Source organism: Hemicordylus capensis, chromosome 2, assembly GCF_027244095.1.
Source record: "Hemicordylus capensis ecotype Gifberg chromosome 2, rHemCap1.1.pri, whole genome shotgun sequence".
NCBI classification, from domain to species: domain Eukaryota; kingdom Metazoa; phylum Chordata; class Lepidosauria; order Squamata; family Cordylidae; genus Hemicordylus; species Hemicordylus capensis.
This window is the reverse complement of record NC_069658.1, coordinates 414,310,544-414,328,301: the sequence shown is the minus strand read 5'-3', so window position 1 is coordinate 414,328,301 and position 17,758 is coordinate 414,310,544. Positions and strand designations below refer to the sequence as shown.

The 17,758-nt window shown below is 46.6% G+C and overlaps 1 protein-coding gene and 1 long non-coding RNA gene across 2 annotated transcripts in view; one reads left to right on the top strand and one right to left on the bottom strand.

The window, feature by feature from the left end:
- The window catches only part of ERBB3 (erb-b2 receptor tyrosine kinase 3), a 111,834-nt gene that overhangs the window by 78,272 nt on the left and 15,804 nt on the right, over positions 1-17,758 (top strand). Inside the window, exons 15-23 of the mRNA XM_053297150.1 lie at positions 519-673; positions 3,426-3,479; positions 7,292-7,433; positions 8,766-8,885; positions 11,134-11,232; positions 12,979-13,164; positions 15,019-15,174; positions 15,735-15,810; positions 17,318-17,464. Coding sequence (XP_053153125.1) covers positions 519-673; positions 3,426-3,479; positions 7,292-7,433; positions 8,766-8,885; positions 11,134-11,232; positions 12,979-13,164; positions 15,019-15,174; positions 15,735-15,810; positions 17,318-17,464 — 1,135 coding nt within the window. The remainder of the gene's footprint in view (positions 1-518; positions 674-3,425; positions 3,480-7,291; positions 7,434-8,765; positions 8,886-11,133; positions 11,233-12,978; positions 13,165-15,018; positions 15,175-15,734; positions 15,811-17,317; positions 17,465-17,758) is intronic.
- Positions 4,037-7,402, bottom strand: LOC128345329 (uncharacterized). Its single transcript, XR_008316387.1, has 2 exons — positions 7,304-7,402; positions 4,037-4,295 (listed from the first exon to the last, which is right to left on the bottom strand). It is a non-coding gene; the product is annotated as an uncharacterized LOC128345329 (long non-coding RNA).

Below are 17,758 nucleotides of genomic sequence, written 5' to 3'. Positions count from 1 at the left end.
TGGCTCCTGTCCCGGGCTGCATGCTGCAGATGCTTGGGGGGGCAAAATGTCCTGGTCTGGCCTGCTTGCACTCCCGACAATGACAGAAAATTCAGGCATCAGCCCACACCAGGCCAAGTGCCTCAGGGTCAGAGCACTGAAGGCCTATCGTTGCCATGGTGAAAGCCTGTTTTATTGACAGGCTTGCAGCTGAAGAAGGAATGCTTGGGACTGGACAACCAGTATAGGCACTACCAAGTCCCAGTTGACATTCAGTGGGGGCCTCACAGTCCCTAAACAGATGGCACATCAGGCAGCTTCTCCCAAGCCTTGCTTTCCAGCATCGGACACAGCCACCAGGGGACCTACAGGGAGAATGTGAGCGTGGGGCCTGCTTGTCTTGGTGACTTCCCGCTCTGACCCAGGCTGAGCAGCCCATGGGGAAGGCGTCTATCAGGGGCTTTCCTCTTCCACAGATGTCTGTACAGTGGAGCACTAGGCATCTCCTCCCCAGCGAGTTTCCTCTCTTTGCTTCTCAGGGTGCTGATGCCTGCACAAGGTGTGCCAATTACAAGGACGGACCACACTGTGTGGAGAGCTGCCCAGAAAGCATCCGGGGAGAGAAGGGACTGATCTTTAAATTCCCTGATGCCAACAAGGAGTGCTGGCTGTGTCATGAGAACTGCTCGCAGGGGTAAGGGCTAATTCAGGGGGTTTGCAAGAATTACCATTTAATGTTTCTTAAACTTTGGGGGGAAACTAAAGGCCACTTGTCCTTTTTACAAGCTTATTGTTGCTACAATATGTGGTACAATGTAATATCATGGAAAATATTGCATATCAGGATACACAATTTTGTACTTTTTCATTCTAATATTGAACAAACAAAATCAGTCTATGTACACTTTTATCAATCCTTTGGATGGGAGATGTATCCACGTGGCTTAATCCACAGCAGCCGAGAGCCCATCCCCACTGCCAGCAGGACAGGGTGAACACACCGCTGTGTGTCATTATTCCCAATAGCAGGAGCAGCGCCAGAGATAAAGTGCACGGCGTAGTGCACATGCAGCAGCCCACCTCCCCTCTAGCAGCAGGGGCTGGCTCTCTGTTGCTGCAGAAACTGTGTGGGCACAGCCCCCTTCCCTGGTCGTTGTGCTGCACTGTATGTACAGGTGAAACTCGGAAAATTAGAATATCGTGCAAAAGTCCATTAATTTCAGTAATGCAAATTAAAAGGTGAAACTGATATATGAGACAGACGCATTACATGCAAAGCGAGATAAGTCAAGCCTTAATTTGTTATAATTGTGATGATCATGGCGTACAGCTCATGAAAACCCCAAATCCACAATCCCAGAAAATTAGAATATCACATGGAACCAAGAAGACAAGGATTGTAGAATAGAGCAATATCGGACCTCTGAAAAGTATACAGTGTACTGTGATTGATTGGCCAGCAAACTCACCTGACCTGACCCCATAGAGAATCTATGGGGCATTGCCAAGAGAAGGATGAGAGACATGAGACCAAACAATGCAGAAGAGCTGAAGGACGCTAATGAAGCATCCTGGTCTTCCATAACACCTCATCAGTGCCACAGGCTGATAGCATCCATGCCACGCCGCATTGAGGCAGTAATTGCTGCAAAAGGGGCCCAAACCAAGTACTGAATACATATGCATGCTTATACTTTTCAGAGGTCCGATATTGTTCTATTCTACAATCTTTGTCTTCTTGGTTCCATGTAATATTCTAATTTTCTGGGATTGTGAATTTGGGGTTTTCATGAGCTGTACACCATGATCATCACAATTATAACAAATTAAGGCTTGACTTATCTCGCTTTGCATGTAATGCGTCTGTCTCATATATCAGTTTCACCTTTTAATTTGCATTACTGAAATTAATGGACTTTTGCACAATATTCTAATTTTCCGAGTTTCACCTGTAAGCCTGTGTCAACTTCCTTAGATCCAGTATGTATGTCTGTAGAGTGTGAAAGACCTATTTCATTGGTATCATGTGTAATTCTGGAAGTTATCACTTGGTTGCTTTACAGGCATATAATACACACAAAATGTGATCAAAAGACCCTTTTGAAAAATGCAAATGTTTGAGGAAGTTAAAAGATATGTGAAGGAGACTGAATAGTCTATCCTCCAAGCACCTGAAGAATGAAATCTTCAGATGGTTTTCAAAGGGGAGTAGTAAAGAGGAGCAGAGCAGTGTTCCCTCTTAACAGGGATTCCCAGATGTTGTTGACTACAAGTCCCATAATCCCCAACCAAAGGCCACTGCAGCTGGGGATGCTGGGAGCTGTAGTTAACTACATCTGGGAATCCCTGTTAGAGAGAACACTGGAGCAGTGCCAGAAATCCCAAGGGTGTGTGTTCTCATGTGGAAAGGTCAGACAGCAGGCTTTACTGCAGGTTTACCGCGAAGCTTTATTGTGAGTTCAGGGCATAACGGATACTCAAAAAGAGGATTTTTTTACCCTGGACATAAATCGGGCTTGGTTCCAATATGGAGAGAAAACCCTTAATTGTGTGTGAAGTGCTCTCTGAAATATCGCACAGACTTAGGGATAAAGCTGGCTGATATGTGAACACACACACACCCTCCCAAAGTAAAGTCATGGTAAAGTTGCCATCTGAAAAAGCTCCAGGTCTCCTTTTTCCTGGTGTGTTTGCCCTTGGTTATTTGCTGGTAAGTCTTGTCTAGTAGGCTTCTCTGATCTCTGAAGTGTTCTTGAACTTTAGTTACTGATTCCACCCCTCGTTCCTGACTGTCCGGTCAGCTTAATTTCTAGCATGTTGCTGATTTCTGGCTACTAGTTAGTCTTTGATTCCTGATGGATTGCCTGACCCTCCAAGGCCTGGCTGTGAGCCCTGCACCATCGATAGGTGGTGCAGGGCTCACAGCCAGGCCACCCCCTATTGACTGTAGCACATGGCTTGGCCTGACACCAAGAAGTAGAATCCCTAACAACTGGCATTGTGCCTCTCAGTCTAAAACTGGTTGGCTGCCAATGGGGGAGTCCATGTCTTGTGGTGTTCTGTCTACTTCTGAAGGAGTGAAGAATAGTACCTAGGATTGGGGAGCTATGGGGAGAGGCCAAAGCTCAGTAGGAGAGCACATGCTTTGCACAGGGAAGGTTCCTGTTTCAGTCTCCAGTTAAAGGATCTCAGGTAGCAGGTAATAGGGAAAAGACCCTGACTGAGGCTGTGGAGAGTGCCTTGATGCAAGTTCTTGTGTGTTCACTTGTTTTTGTGGATTTTCCCTTCCCTGTTCTAGATTGCCAAATGCTACTTCCGTATTATTAGGCAATTTTGAATTACTTTCTGTAATTTTTAACTTTCTGTCAGGACTCCTAGAAGACACACAAGAGGGGCATCTCTCTGTTGCATTCTCCAACGCTAACTATTGGTCTTGTTCCCTGTAGGTGTAACGGTCCACGGATTGAAGATTGTTTCATGGAAGATCTCCCTGCTCCTAGGTATCTGTCAAGATCTCCCCCACGTACACATTTTGTATGTGGAATGGCTCTCCCTGTTCTTCTTATTCTTCTAGATGACAAACAAAAGAAGGAAGCCTTATTCCCATGAAGGATTGTTGGGAAGGTCATAGCTCAGTGGTAAAGCTCATGCTTTGCATGAAGAAGGTCTCAGACTCAATCCTTGGGTTCTCCCACTAAAGGATCTTGGGTACACATTGTATGAAGCAGTGGAGTACTGCTGTTCAGAGGCAGCCCTTCCATGAGGCAATTGCCTCCGGCAGAAGATTATTGGGGTGCCACTGGGGGGGGGACACTGGGGAGGCAAGCGAGGAGGGAGGGTGTATGCAAGGGAGATGGCATTTGGGACCCTGCCTCGGGTGCACAGAGGTCCTGAGCCATCACCATTGCTGTTAGAGTAGACTTACTGGGCTAGGTGGACCAGTATTGACTCTGTACCAGGCAGCTTTATGTTGAGGAGAAACATTAAATCCTCACACAGCAGAGCATGCTCTGGTGGTAAAGACGTTCACCCCAAGAGATTATCTGCAGACAGTCGGTTGAGTTAAAAAAACAAATAGATTTATTAAGAAACAAGAACATCGCATACCAAGAGAGAGCCCTTGAACAACATACTCAAACAGGCACTAGCCAAGTTCAACACCAACTGAACAGTTCTGACTCTAACTGACCAAGACATGATTAACATAATATCATGCCTCTAGTGGCCAGAAGAGTTACTGCAGTGCTAAGAGCAGTGCTTTAGAATTCCCACTTCTAACACTTTGTACACGCCTGTGTTCCACGCAATGGGAAAACCTGCAAAACATGTTTACAAGAGGTGAAAATGAAATGAGCACACTGCCCACCCCCTCAAGAAGTGGTCCCTCTTTCAAGCTACCTCCCATTTTCAGGCTTTGGTGTTTCAATATTGTGTTACAGCCAAAACGCCAAAGTCTGAAAAAGTCTGAGGCAGCTTGAAAGAGGGACCACGTCTTATGGTGTTCAATTGGTGCCCAATATGTCTATGTGTCGGTATATCTCTCCCCAAAATCAGATATACTGTGCAAAAAAAGTGAAGGGAACCATTGAACACAGTGAGAGGCAGTATTTCTAAATAAACAGGCATAGGCTTGCACTGCACAGGTGTGGGCAGTCCCTGGTTTGAATCTTATCTCAGTCACAAGCTTACTAGGTAACTTTAAATCATTCTCTCTGTAGTCCTCAGTTCTGCTTCCCTTTCCCTTATCTGCAAGATAGAGGTATTCACACTGACCTATCTTATAAGCTAATTGTAAGGATTACTGAGATAACATCTGTAGATCATACTGAATATTCCAGAGTGCTATAGAAATGTTAAGGATTATCAGAGATTAAACTTGCTGTAGACTTGACAAGTCACTTTAAGTGGCACAGCATTGAATGCTCAACTAACAAGCAGAAGGTTGCCGGTTCGAATCCCCGCTGGTACTGTATTGGACAGCAGCGATATAGGAAGATGTTAAAAGGCATCATCCCAGACTGCGCAGGAGGAGGCAATGGTAAACCCCTCCTGTATTCTATCAAAGAAAATCACAGGGCTCTGTGTGCGCCAGGAGTCCAAATCGACTTGAGGACACACTTTACCTTTAGACTTGACAAATTCTTTCTCTTTGGAAATCTGTACTGGGGGCTCCCCCTTGAGGAACTACCTATGATCCCCCAACAACTTCCATATACCTGCTTAGTTTTGCTCTTGAAATTAACCAGCTGCAGGATTCTTCAAAACATTCAGCCCCTCCCCTACTTCCATTAAGATCTGGTTAAAATAAATTAAGGGACTGAATTAAATTATACACCACCACCCCTCTTTCTGATTACTCAGCCAGGGGACACCTGTTTCTAGTTGCTCTTCCAAGTCTAAACTGCGATTGCGGTTTGAATTATCTCCAAGATTTCCCCCTCTCTTTTCAACACTGAGGCTTTAAGAAGCTGCCTCTCCAGCTGCCAGGGCCTCAGTAGGCCAAGGCAGGGAAACTGGGCCAAGCCACAGCCTCTCCTCCCCCCACCCCCCCTACAAGCTTGTTGCATCTTGCTGAACCTTTTATTGCCCTTCCACCTAAAATAGGTCTTCATATAAACAAAGGGTCTTGTATTTTGGATGGGCAGCTCCATTCTATCAGGAAGACTTAGACTTGTCAGGAAAAAATACTGAAACAACTCCCTGGCAATAGGTTTGGGGCAAAAAAATCCAACTCCAAAGAAACCATCTCCTCCACTCAAAAGCAGACCTGAAACCCCCATCTCCTCATTCCCACTTTTCATTTCCATTCCATTCACGACCGCACCTCCACTCTCTCCCACCAATGCCAATTTGCCTTGCGGCCTTTGTGGGCGGCATGAAAGGAGGGCAGGGCCATTGCAGGCCCCTGCCTGTTGCCGGAGGGAGTGGATCATCAGTCTTTGATCTCCTTCCTGCTTGTTTTCTCCCTTAATAGGTGGAGGAAGTTCCCACCATCATGTGAAAGTTCATTTCCCCTCTTATAATGCCATTGGTGCAAACAAGGCTGAGCCTGTGGGGGACGGCAGGAGGAAGTCACTTTGAGAACTGATCATGGAATGTCAGGATTTAGATTTGCTGCTTGCTTGGAAGTGGACGCCACAAAACTGGGCTAATTTGGCTTAGCTATGGGATGGGGGATCCTACTGGTGAGAGAGGCAGGGGTGGACTTTTAAAATCTACCAAAGGATTTGCCTCAGGTGTGTTAGAGTAATGGTGTACTTGTATATTTCTAAGATCTTGTTTCTATATTAGAAATTGTCCTGAGTCGCTGAGATGGGGCAGCATAGTAAAGCCAGCTATGTAGTAAGATGACTAGGGACTGGACTAGAAGACCCCCAAGATCCCTTCCAACCCTCAGTGTGATTGGCTACCAATGGCTCTGCCTTGCAAAAGGATGATCAGAACCTTGGCAAGTCCTTTGATGGGCCTGTTAAGGATGCTAGAAGCAGCGGAGGGATTCACCATTGATAGTTGCACCCTGTGTTGTTGGCTATGCACGTAGCTCCTGCTGCTGCTACCGCTTTAACACCAGGGCTCTGTATTCTTTGTACTAATAGAAATAATTAATTCTACACCAAAGTAAACCAGATGCGGTCCTAATACAAAAATCTGACCCCTATATAAATTGTAAGAATAATACTTAGTAAGTCAGGGTTTCTTAACCTTGGGCCCCCAGATGTTGTTGGACTACAACTCCCATTATCCTCAGCCATAAAGGCCATGTCTGGGGATGATGGGAGTTGTAGTCCAACAACCGCCCTGAGCCATTTTTGGAAGGGCAGTATAGAAATTGAATAAATAAATTAAATAAATAATATCTGGGAGCCTAAGGTTAAGAAGCCCTGTAGTAAGTTATCACACTCCAGGGCATTCAGGGTGTTTCACATACCATATTCTCATTCATCCTTACAATGGCCTTATAAGGCAGGTCAGTATTATTTTCCCAGATGCAAATGAATCACATGTTCCTATCTTTGTGTATGTAGATTTTTGCCTCTGCTTGTCATGGCAAGTGGCAGGGGGAAGTTGCTATGAAGGGCTCTGACCAGCGAACATCTTATTCAGCTCCCTCCTCCCGCTCCTTCCCCAGATTCCTAGACTTTACCAAGCTCTGCCCAAAGACCAGAATCCCTCTTTTTAAAAAAAGAGAAGCTGGAAGTCTCAGCAAGCTAAGCTTCATACTCAGTGCCAGGGGCTTGTTGGGCCATTGCTGCGTTAGGGCAGAACTGTGCACGTTCATAGGCCTAACTGACACCCCATGTTTGCATCTCAGGAAAAACCCCACCTTGATTGCAGTGATGGTTGTGGGCTGCCTCTTCATCTTCTGCTCCTGTGTCTTGCTCACCTTCCTATACTGCCGGGGCAAGAAGATTCAGAAGAAACGAGCCATGCGCAGATACCTGGAGAGAGGGGAGGTGAGACTTGCTGAGGCTTGTATACTTGTGCCATCCCAGAAACCAGAGTCTGGGCTTGTTGGCAGGCCTGTAGCCAGTCTCAAAAAAAAAAATTTGAGGGGGTGGGGATTTCAGAAGTCAGGGGAGGCGGGTTATAAAGTGTTCAGTGAAAACAATCAGTGAGGCTGGAGAGGAAAGATAATTTTTTGGTGTGGCCGGTACACACCATGCCACCATCTGGCTACGGGCCTGCTGGTCTGACCCAGTTAGGCTTTTCTCATAGGCAGTTAAGGGAGGGAATTTGTATCTGTTATCGAGAGTCCGATCATACATCTTAACAAGGGAGGGAAGAAGCCCACTAAACTAAGGTAAAGCAGGGATGGAATACTTGAAATGAGGGACATCACAAAGAAAATGAAAGAATGCATTATCAGGAGCTTAACACCTTTGGGAGTCCATAGAGTGCCAGTTCAATGAGGCTTTATAGAGTTAGAACTGCCTCTTCTGTAAGATACTTTGCTACTAACTAGAAACTCCTTATAAAATGTTAAAGGAATGGCACCGTTGGTTTGGTTGATACCACAATGGTTTCTTGCAGCTGTTAGACACAGCTGCAGACAAATCCAGAAGGACATGGTAAAAAAGGAGAATGTTACAATGGCAATGAGAGGCAAATCTCTAGTTGATCCACAGTCAAGTAGGGATGAGGCTATAGCTCAGTGGTAGAGTATCTGCTTTGCATGCAAAAGATTCTAGAGATGTGCAAACCAGCTTGATGTCGAACAGACCTGGGTCATGCCAGGCCTCTCAGAGGCCAATTGTGCAGGTGCGGCGGTCTCCAAAATGGCTGCCGCACCAAGGGGAAAGGCCTGAACGGGTCAAAGAGCTGGCTGAACAGGCCAGTTCGGGCTGCATTGAGGCCAGCAGGAGGAGGGGGAAACTCCACGGGGGACACCCCCCCCCCCGCCTCAAGGAACTTCCCCGAAGGGAGTAAAGGTACCAAAAATTTTTTAATTATGGTTTTTTTAAAAAGGTCTGTGAATCCCCCCGGACCGGACCGAACTGAGGTGGGGGGGGTTCGAGGGGGTGCCGCACCAAACTGGCCTGGTCAGGTTAGAGTCCAGTCCAGACTCGAACTGAACTGGGCCAGCCGGTTCCGTGCACATCCCTAGAAGATTCCAGGTTCAATCCCTGGCTTCACCAGGTAGGACTGGGAAAGATTCTTACCTGAAATCTTGGAGAGCTGCTGCTAGTCAGTGTAGGCAATTCTGAGCTTGATGGACCGATGGCCTGACTCTGTATAAGGCAGCTTCTTATGTTCCTATGTTCATACCTCTCTCTTTATTCCTGTAGAGTTTGGAGCCTTTGGATCCTAGTGAGAAAGCCAATAAGGTCCTGGCTCGAATTTTCAAGGAGACAGAATTAAAGAAGCTGAAAGTCCTGGGCTCAGGAGTGTTTGGAACTGTGCACAAAGTAAGTCTGAGATGTGGAAAGGACAGCAGCTGCTCCTAAGGGTTAAGAACAGACCAGCACCTGTCCGGAGAGGTGCTGGTCTGGTCAAAGGTTTGGCCTCGTCAGCTGCACTTTCTGAATGAAGTTGCTCAAGGAGTGCTATTGGTCAGGTCTGCGAGGAGCAGCTGTGGAATGTGTGATTGGCCATCACTGTGCTATGGATAGGAGATTAGAGAAATGTGAATCTTATCCTTCTTCCCTTGCTTTTTGAGGGCCACTCTTTTTTCCAGCTGCAAGAAGAAGTGAGTTGGAGAGACCCTTCCTACATCTGGGTTTCTTCAGTATAGATGCAAAACAGCATCTCTAGTAGGGATGTGCACAAACAGTTTGTACACTCTCTGGGGTGGGGTGGGGGGTGCCTTTAAGCGAGCTGGTAAGGTGTTCCTTACCTTTTCGACCCCTCCCCTCGGCACGCACATGACCTGGGCGCATGTACGCTGGCCATTTGCATGGCGCAAATGGCTGACACGTGTACCAATGCTGATCAGGGCTACAGAAAGGAACGCTGCAGCCCTGTGCATCTCTTTCAAAATGGACCGCTGATGGGAGGAAAGCAGCGGGGAGGAAAGCAAACAGGCAAGGAGCACCTTACCTGTTTTTTTAAGGCATCCCCCCACTGCCTGTCGAGCCAGCTCGGATGCCAGCGTTCGAACAGGTTTGGCACTCCAGAAAGGGAGCACCAAATCTGTTCGCGCACATCCTTAATCTCTAGAGTTTGCTTCCACCTTAGATGACATTTATTTATTTATTTATTTATTTATTTATTCATTTATTCATTCATTCATTCATTCATTCATTCATTCATTTGATTTATATACTGCCCTTCCAAAATGGCTCAGGGAGGTTTACAACAGAATAAAAACAATTAAAACCAGTTAATTTAAAACAAAACTATAAAAACAGAATAAAACCAATTAAACATTCAAACAGTTAAAAACCCTGGAAAACCAGGGCAAACATTTAAAACAATTTAAAACAGTTTACAACAGTTTAATACCCTGGAAGGCCAGGCCAAACAGATAGGTTATAAGGGCTCTCCCGAAAAACAGTAATGAACTCAAATTACTGGTTTCTGCTGGGAGTGCATTCCATAGCCCAGGAGAAGCAACAGAGAAGGCCCGCCTCTGAGTCGCCACCAGATGAACTGGTGGTAACTGGAGACGGACCTCCTCAGATGACCTTAACGTACAGTAGGGATCATGCAGAAGAAGGTGCTCTCTGAGATATCTCGGACCCAAGCCGTTCAGGGCTTTAAAGGTAATGACCAGCACTTTGGATTTTGCCCAGAAACATATCGGCAGCCAGTGTAACTATTTCAAGACAGGCATAATGTGGTTTCTCCAGGCTGCCCCAGAGAACAATCTGGCTGCCACATTCTGAACTAACTGAAGTTTCCGAACTATGTACAAAGGCAGCCCCACGTAGAGCACATTGCAATAGTCAAGCCTGGAGATTACCAGCTGATGCACCACTGTTTTGAGATCGTTCTCTTCAAGGAATGGCTGCAGCTGTCAAATCAGCTGAAGCTGATAAAAAGCACTCCTGGCCATGGCCTCCACCTGAGATACCAGGGTGCGGCCTGGGTCCAGGAGTACTCCCAAGCTGCACACCTGTTCCTTCTGGGGGAATGTAACCCCTTCCAGAACAGGAAGATCTAACTCACCCCTCAGATTCTGAGCTCCCACAATGAGCACCTCCGTCTTGCTTGGATTCAGCTTTAATTTGTTATCCCTCATCCAGCCCATTACCGCCTCTAGGCAGGCATTAAGAGAATGACTGCCATTTCCTGAAGATGAAAAGTAAAAGTAAATTTGGGTGTCATCAGCATACTGATAACACCCAGCACCAAACCTCCTGATGACCTCACATCATGTAGTTATTGAAAAGCATTGGTGACAGAATGGAACTCCATATAACAGCTCCCATTTTGAGAAGCAACTGTCACCAAGCTCCACCATCTGGAATCTACCCAAGAGATAGGAGCGGAACCACTGCAAAACAGTGTCCGCTATCCCCAACTCCTCCAGGCGATCCAGAAGGATACCATGGTCGATGGTATTGAACGCTGCCGAGAGATCCAGAAGAACCAGCAGAGTCACACTCCCTCTGTCAGTTCCCCAGTAAAGGTCATCCAGATTGGAGGAATGTGATTCCCAGTGGTTCCTTATGAAGGATATGGCTCATCTCCTGTGGCTTTCTTCTCCATCAGGGTGTCTGGATCCCAGAAGGAGACTCTTTGAAGATCCCTGTCAGCATCAAAGTTATCAAGGACCCAAGTGGCCGGCAGACTTTCCACGCTGTCACTGATGTAAGTGCTGTGGCCTAACCACTTTGCCCCACCAACCTGCTTTTCTGCCTTGGTGCAAAAAACAGCAGCCACGCTGGTTTCACATCTCTTTGCCACCTGTTGCCCTAGTACAGTGCATTGACCCATCCATTTTGAAATGCTGCCTCCCTATCTTAGGGCTCTTTTTTGCACTTATTTCCATATGTATGTATGTATGGCATTAACATTGGGAAATCTGATTATGGATCTCCAATGCACATCTAGTTTGGCCTGAGATGCTGAATTCCGCATTTCATAATACAGTCCAGGTGGTGTGGTAAGCTAAGGTCTCTGAAGAAAGGTCAACATGAATGTGAAATTCGCGTCTATTTAGATATCAAGGTTGGTCCAGTCGTGAGTGGATATAATTCCCTGCTATGGGCAGCAGATTGAAACAACTCAAGGATAGCTAAACTCACCAGCTTTCCAGTAACGGAGGAAAAAGATGCCGAGCATGTTCATTGGGAACAGGCTTCCTAGATGATTTCCATCGATGTAGTACTGCCCACAACTAACTGCCCTTGGAAATCTGTGTGCAATTCATATGCTTGACACAATTTTGGAGACCTTTTCTTACTTTCACTGAGGAGGAGTCTGATCAACTGTGCATGCACAGGCATAGTGGTGGCCCAAGATCTGAATGCCAGAGGAAAGGTGCCCAATGGCACCCCTCCTCGTGTGGATTTGTGTGTACTCACCCTCCTCCATCAGCTCCTGTTTCACACACGGGCACATGGACATGCATATGCACCCACCTCTATCTCTTCCTCCTTTATGGTAGTGGCACACTCTATAGAGCAGGGCTGCACAACTTTGGCCCTCCTGCTGTTTTTGAACCACAACTCCCATCATCCCCAGCCACAATGCCCAGTAGTCATGGTTTCTGGGAGTTGTAGTCCACCATCTGCAGGAGGTCCAAAGTTGTGCAGCCATGCCCTAGAGAGTCTTTAGTACTCTGCTCCCCATTGGACATTTCCTCTTCTGCTGCTTTCCTTTTTCCTAACCAGCCCAGCAGTGCTTGGAGGAGGGTGCATGTCCAGTCAAGTGGCAGCAATGGTTGTCACTCCTTCACTCAGTGCACATGTCTTCCTCCATCTCCTCTTGTGTGCTGCTGGGCTGATTAGGAAAAGCGGGGATGAAGCGGAAGAGGAAATGTTGAAAGCAAAAGAGGAGTAGTAGAGTATTGGAGACACTCTAAAGAATGTCTCCAGTACTCCTCTTCTATTTTTCATATTTTCTCTTCTGCTCCAGCAGCATGTGGGAAGTGCCTGCAGGACAGTGTGCACTGTATTAAACAGTGGGTGCTGCCACTGTGAAGGAGGAGTTGGGAGGGCCATAGAGCAACCTTTTGCTGAACGGTGTCTGTGCCACCACTCTGTGAAGAGATGTGCCAGTGGTGGCAAGCAGCAGGATGAGGCAGGTGAGCTTGTAGCAGCAGGAGGGGATATCATGCTGTCCCACTGCTGCCTCAATAGTTCACTGCCTGAGGCCACTGCTCTACCATATCTAGTGGAAGGGATGCCCTTGGACAGACAATTAGTATTTTCATCTTGGACAGTGAAAAGCTTAAGGTGAGCCTAACTTTCATCACTGTTGACTTTGCCCATGCTTGGCACTACGCTGTAATTTTTCCTGGAGTTCTGCCAGTTCCTTCTATTTTGGGTATATCTCAGCACATGGTAGTGTCCTCAGGCAGTGATTTATCTTCTGGCTTTTCACTTTGTACAGCACATGTTGGCAATAGGCAGTCTGGACCATGCTTACATTGTCCGTCTCTTGGGCATCTGTACTGGCACCCAACTACAACTGGTGACTCAGCTCCTACCGTTGGGCTCCCTGCTAGAGTACGTCCGCAAAAACAAGGATGCCATTGGCCCTCAGCTGATGCTCAACTGGTGTGTACAGATTGCCAAGGTAAGCATTGGCTTTTGCAATGGTTCATCAGTGGTTCATTAGTGGTCCTTTCCCACAGCATTGCAAGCTGAGGCTCATCTGTCTCTGGTTATGATTTGAGAGAAGGAGAGCCTCACATCCAGTCCCCTGCATATTCCTGTTCCTCTTGAAAACCCAATCTGAATTATTCAGAATACTTTGTGGGCCATTCTAAGCATTTGTGGATGCAAAAATCTATCCAAAATAATTTACTTCCCACTCTCTTCCAGAGAGTGGCATTAACTCTTTTCAGCCAATAGAAATTAAGCATGCGTATCAGACAGGTCTCACTGCTGATGCCAGCAGTGACGTCAGAAGTTGTGATGTGGGGGGTGGAGGAGAGGCTGTACCCAAAGGCTATGTGGCCCCTGAGAATGGTCTGTGGTAGGGTGTGGGGCCTTGACTGTTAGTTGCCAAATTCAGTTTTTTAGATAAGCAATTAACTAGGACTAATTAACTAGAGTTAATATAATTTAGAACAATTTACATCAACTCATTCAGTTATGCAATGTATAATTGTTGCTTATTCCAATACCATTTTCTCTGTAGTTATTGCATGGAAGGGCGGTATAAAAATTGAATTAATACTACTAATAATAACAATCTTATAAACTATACTGATATGAAAGGCAACATCAACCAGTGCCTGATATCTCAGAGGAATACCACACTAATTTACCAACAAATCACCATCTTGGTCCAGAGCAGTGATTTTCAAGGGAACACTGCCGTTCCTTAGAAGTTTATTAGGAAGTCCTCAGTGAGAAGATCAGTAATGTCAGACAGACTTCCCTGGATAAGTTACATGTGCCACCCCAGGCCTCCCCAAGCAGAGGGGCCATTGAGGCAGCGGACCCACAGGCCCCGCATGTGGTCTGACTTCCTAAACTGTTGCTGACCTTGCCAATCTCCCTCCTTCTCCTGCCACCCTTTCCCAGCTGGCTTGCATGGCAGTATGTGGCTGGATGGGCTATTTCCTTTCTCTCTCTCGGCCATGAGAAGAAAAAGCCCATCCAGCCCTTTACTGCTGCACAATCCGGCTGGGAAATGGCAGGAGGGAGAGCAGCAAGAGGCAAGGCAGGGGACAGCACAGTGTCTCCCCCCCACCATGGGAGTGGCAGTGAGCTGGGCCTAGGTGGAGGGGGCACCAGCAGGGGGGTGCCCCCCCAACAAATTTATCCCCAAAACCTCCATCATCATGCCTTCAGTACCATATAAAAAGTGGAGGGGTGTGTGGTGGCTCCTTCTGGCATCTTGGATGTGGGCTGCTTCAGGGCTTTTTACGCCACTGGCAATGTGCTGTAACAGGAGAACACTAGATGTTATCTAGTTTGCTTTCTGGTGTGAGATAGTGATGGGAAACTGAGTATACACCCCTAGAACATGTTCCAGATTTTTCTTCAGTGTGCTGGGGGTTCATGGTAGATGAGTCAGTGTAGAAGGGATCCATGACGGAAGAAAATTTGAAAAACTCTTGATCTAAGAGCAGGGACTGGCCATGTTCCTAATCCCATGTCTAATATACCAAGTCATTACTGAGCTGAAAACCACAAACACATTTAACTTAATCCCTGTCTCTTTTACTTTCTTCCCAACACTCCTTGCTCTACCACTGTTAGTCTTTAGGAATGCAGGATATGCACCAGTTTAAAAGCTGCCTGTCTCTTGGAGGGCCCCCAAAGTACTTGATTCTCATGATGACAGAAGGAGCCTACATTTGTGGGTGGGGTTGCATAGAATACCGCTCCTATGAATAAGGTATCCAAATCAAAATAAATCCAGTAGGTGACTCAAACTTTGCAGCACATCCCAATATTCTTTCTTTCCTGTGTTCAGGGCATGTACTACCTAGAGGAGCACCGCATGGTCCATCGCAATCTTGCTGCCCGCAATGTTTTGGTGAAATCCCCCAGCCAGGTACAGGTGGCAGATTTTGGCATTGCTGACCTACTCTATCCAGATGACAAGAAATACTTCTACAATGAGGTTAAGGTTAGTACCTACTGAAATTAGTCTGTGCAGGTGCAATGGCATAGGTGTGTGTCAGCATAGTCAGATTTTAATGGATTCAAGATGGTAGCCACCAGAAGGTGAAGAGAGAAACTACAGCCCATCCTAGGTAGGAAGGGAAGCTAGAAGAGCTAACATGAAGGGAAGCTTGAAATATGATTTTGGAAGGAACTTGGGAGTTTTAGAAGGGAGGTAGACAAAGCAAAGATGGAGACTCTGGGAAGTGATGGCATCAATATTTTAACAACAACAGGTCTCCCCTGCAAAACATTACAGTAGCATACTAAGAGGAGACGTCACTATCTTTGCTTTGCAAGGGCCTCTAGGAGTAAAGTCTTAGCTCAAAAATCCCATGGGGGATTGATCAGGTTCAAAGTTGCTGAGCCTGTCTTCTGCTCACATGAAGAAGCAGGCCTTGCAGATTTCCCATCTGGTTCTCCGTGTGTGTGTGTGTGTGTGTGTGTGTGTGTGTGTGTGTGTGTGTGTGTATAGGTAGGTATTAGCTTCATTGCCAGATTTACTTTCTGACTTGTGCTTTTCAGACACCAATAAAATGGATGGCTTTGGAGAGCATACATTTTGGAAAATATACACACCAAAGCGATGTCTGGAGCTATGGTATGTACCTCAATTAAACCAGTTCCTGGAAATTAAACTAAGGCTCCTCAATCTTTGTAACCATAGCAAGTCTCCATGAGTCAAGAAGATTTCCACTCAAGCCACCCCAAGTGGACCTGATATAAGAGTTAAAGTGTTCGCCTTATAGTTATTTGCCACTCTTGTTGTCAACCTAGAAATACGCAAATCCAAAATAAAAAAGGAGAGATAAATTTAGAAGGCATATTAGACTTAGAGCCCAAAGTCTGCTCTAAGATATCTGTTGGTGCTAAGGCCCATAGTGGAACTCCCTACCTTTCCCCCACCAGGATCTGTCCACCAATCAACACAAGGCATATGTTTCCTCTTTGGGCCAATATGGACAATACAGTTCCTGCCCATGCAATTAGAAAGAGAACATGCCAAGAGCATGCCCAGTGATGTCTTCTGCAGATATCAATGCCTTCACAGCATGCTGCTCTTTTCTCGCACTAGGAGGGCTGTTTGTCCAAACGGCAGTTCTCTGTATACTCCAAATACTAGTTTGGACTAGTAGAGGTTGAACAGCCCACCCACCCTGGCACACAATAAAGGGCTGTGCTGGGAGGGTGTTGGGATGTTTGCAGAATAGATCGTGATGGGTATGCTCTTGGCATATCACTTTTCCAACTGCGTGGGCAGGAAATGCATCATCTGTACCAACCCTTTGTGTATGGAAGAAAGTGAACTGTGCTTTGGCCCTCTGCGTCTTGGGTAAATAAAGACATGCAGAGAAGGACAGGAGTCAGAGAAATTTGCACACAATCCCCTGGTCCTTTGTTGGAATCCTGAGATCAGGCTGGAAGATGGTCATGTTCCCTCCCGAGTGGATCCCTACTAGGGCAGGGTTTCTTAACCTTGGGCCCCCAGATGTTTTTGGACTACAACTCCCATCATCCTCAGCCACAAAGGCCATATCTGGGGATGATGGGAGTTGCAGTCCAACAACATCTGGGGGCCCAAGGTTAAGAAACCCTGTATTAGGGCATTGCCAGTGCAATCTGTTAATGGGATCATAGTTGCCTGGTGGGTTTTCACAGACCTGTCTGCAGCAGGACAGCACAGTGTAAAGGGCCGAGATACTTTCCCCTCTGGCTTAAACATTGTTACCAAGAGAAGCAGGCACAATTCAATGTGACCCTTTGTCCAAGTATTTGGGAGCCATTGTCTTCTACTACACCCTTTTGGGAATCGAGTAATCAGGATCTTTCAGCCCCACTGCTGTGGACTATCCTTTCTTAATGTTTATGCTGCCCCCACTTGGGGGAGGCTGAATAGCTGACAGCTCCTACTTCTACTGAGCTTCCCATAGTCCATTTTGCTGGGAATAGTACAGCCAGGACCTTTTGGCACAACTCCAGCCTCATTTCCTGTGGTCGGGACCACACATGGCCATATCACTGCACTGTGTACTGTATACTCACTTTTGTTCAGCCATCTCCACCCCATTCCATCCACTTGCATTTCATTTCCTTTTCATCTGCTGCAGGAGTGACATTGTGGGAGATGATGACCTTTGGAGGTGAACCCTATGCTGGGATCCACCTTTCAGAAGTGCCTGACCTTCTGGAGAAAGGGGAGCGCCTCTCACAGCCCCAGATCTGCACCATCGACGTCTACATGGTGATGGTAAAATGTACGTGAATTGAGTAACTTTCCCATTCCTGGGCAAGTACTTCATGATAAGTCCTTTTGACTATGTATGTATGTCCCTGTTCGTACATAGCATGAAACCTCGGGTAGCTGAAGCCGGGAATCTCTGTGAAGCCGAGAATCATGCCATATATGATTGATCAACTGCAGTTTGGCAATCTCCCACTTCTGGGCAGAGGAACCCCTCCCTCTTCCTAGTCTGCCCTGGCTGCATCCCAGCAAGCTCCTTTCCTCTTGCATCGCCAGACTGTTGACAAAGAATCAGCTCGCTAGTGAA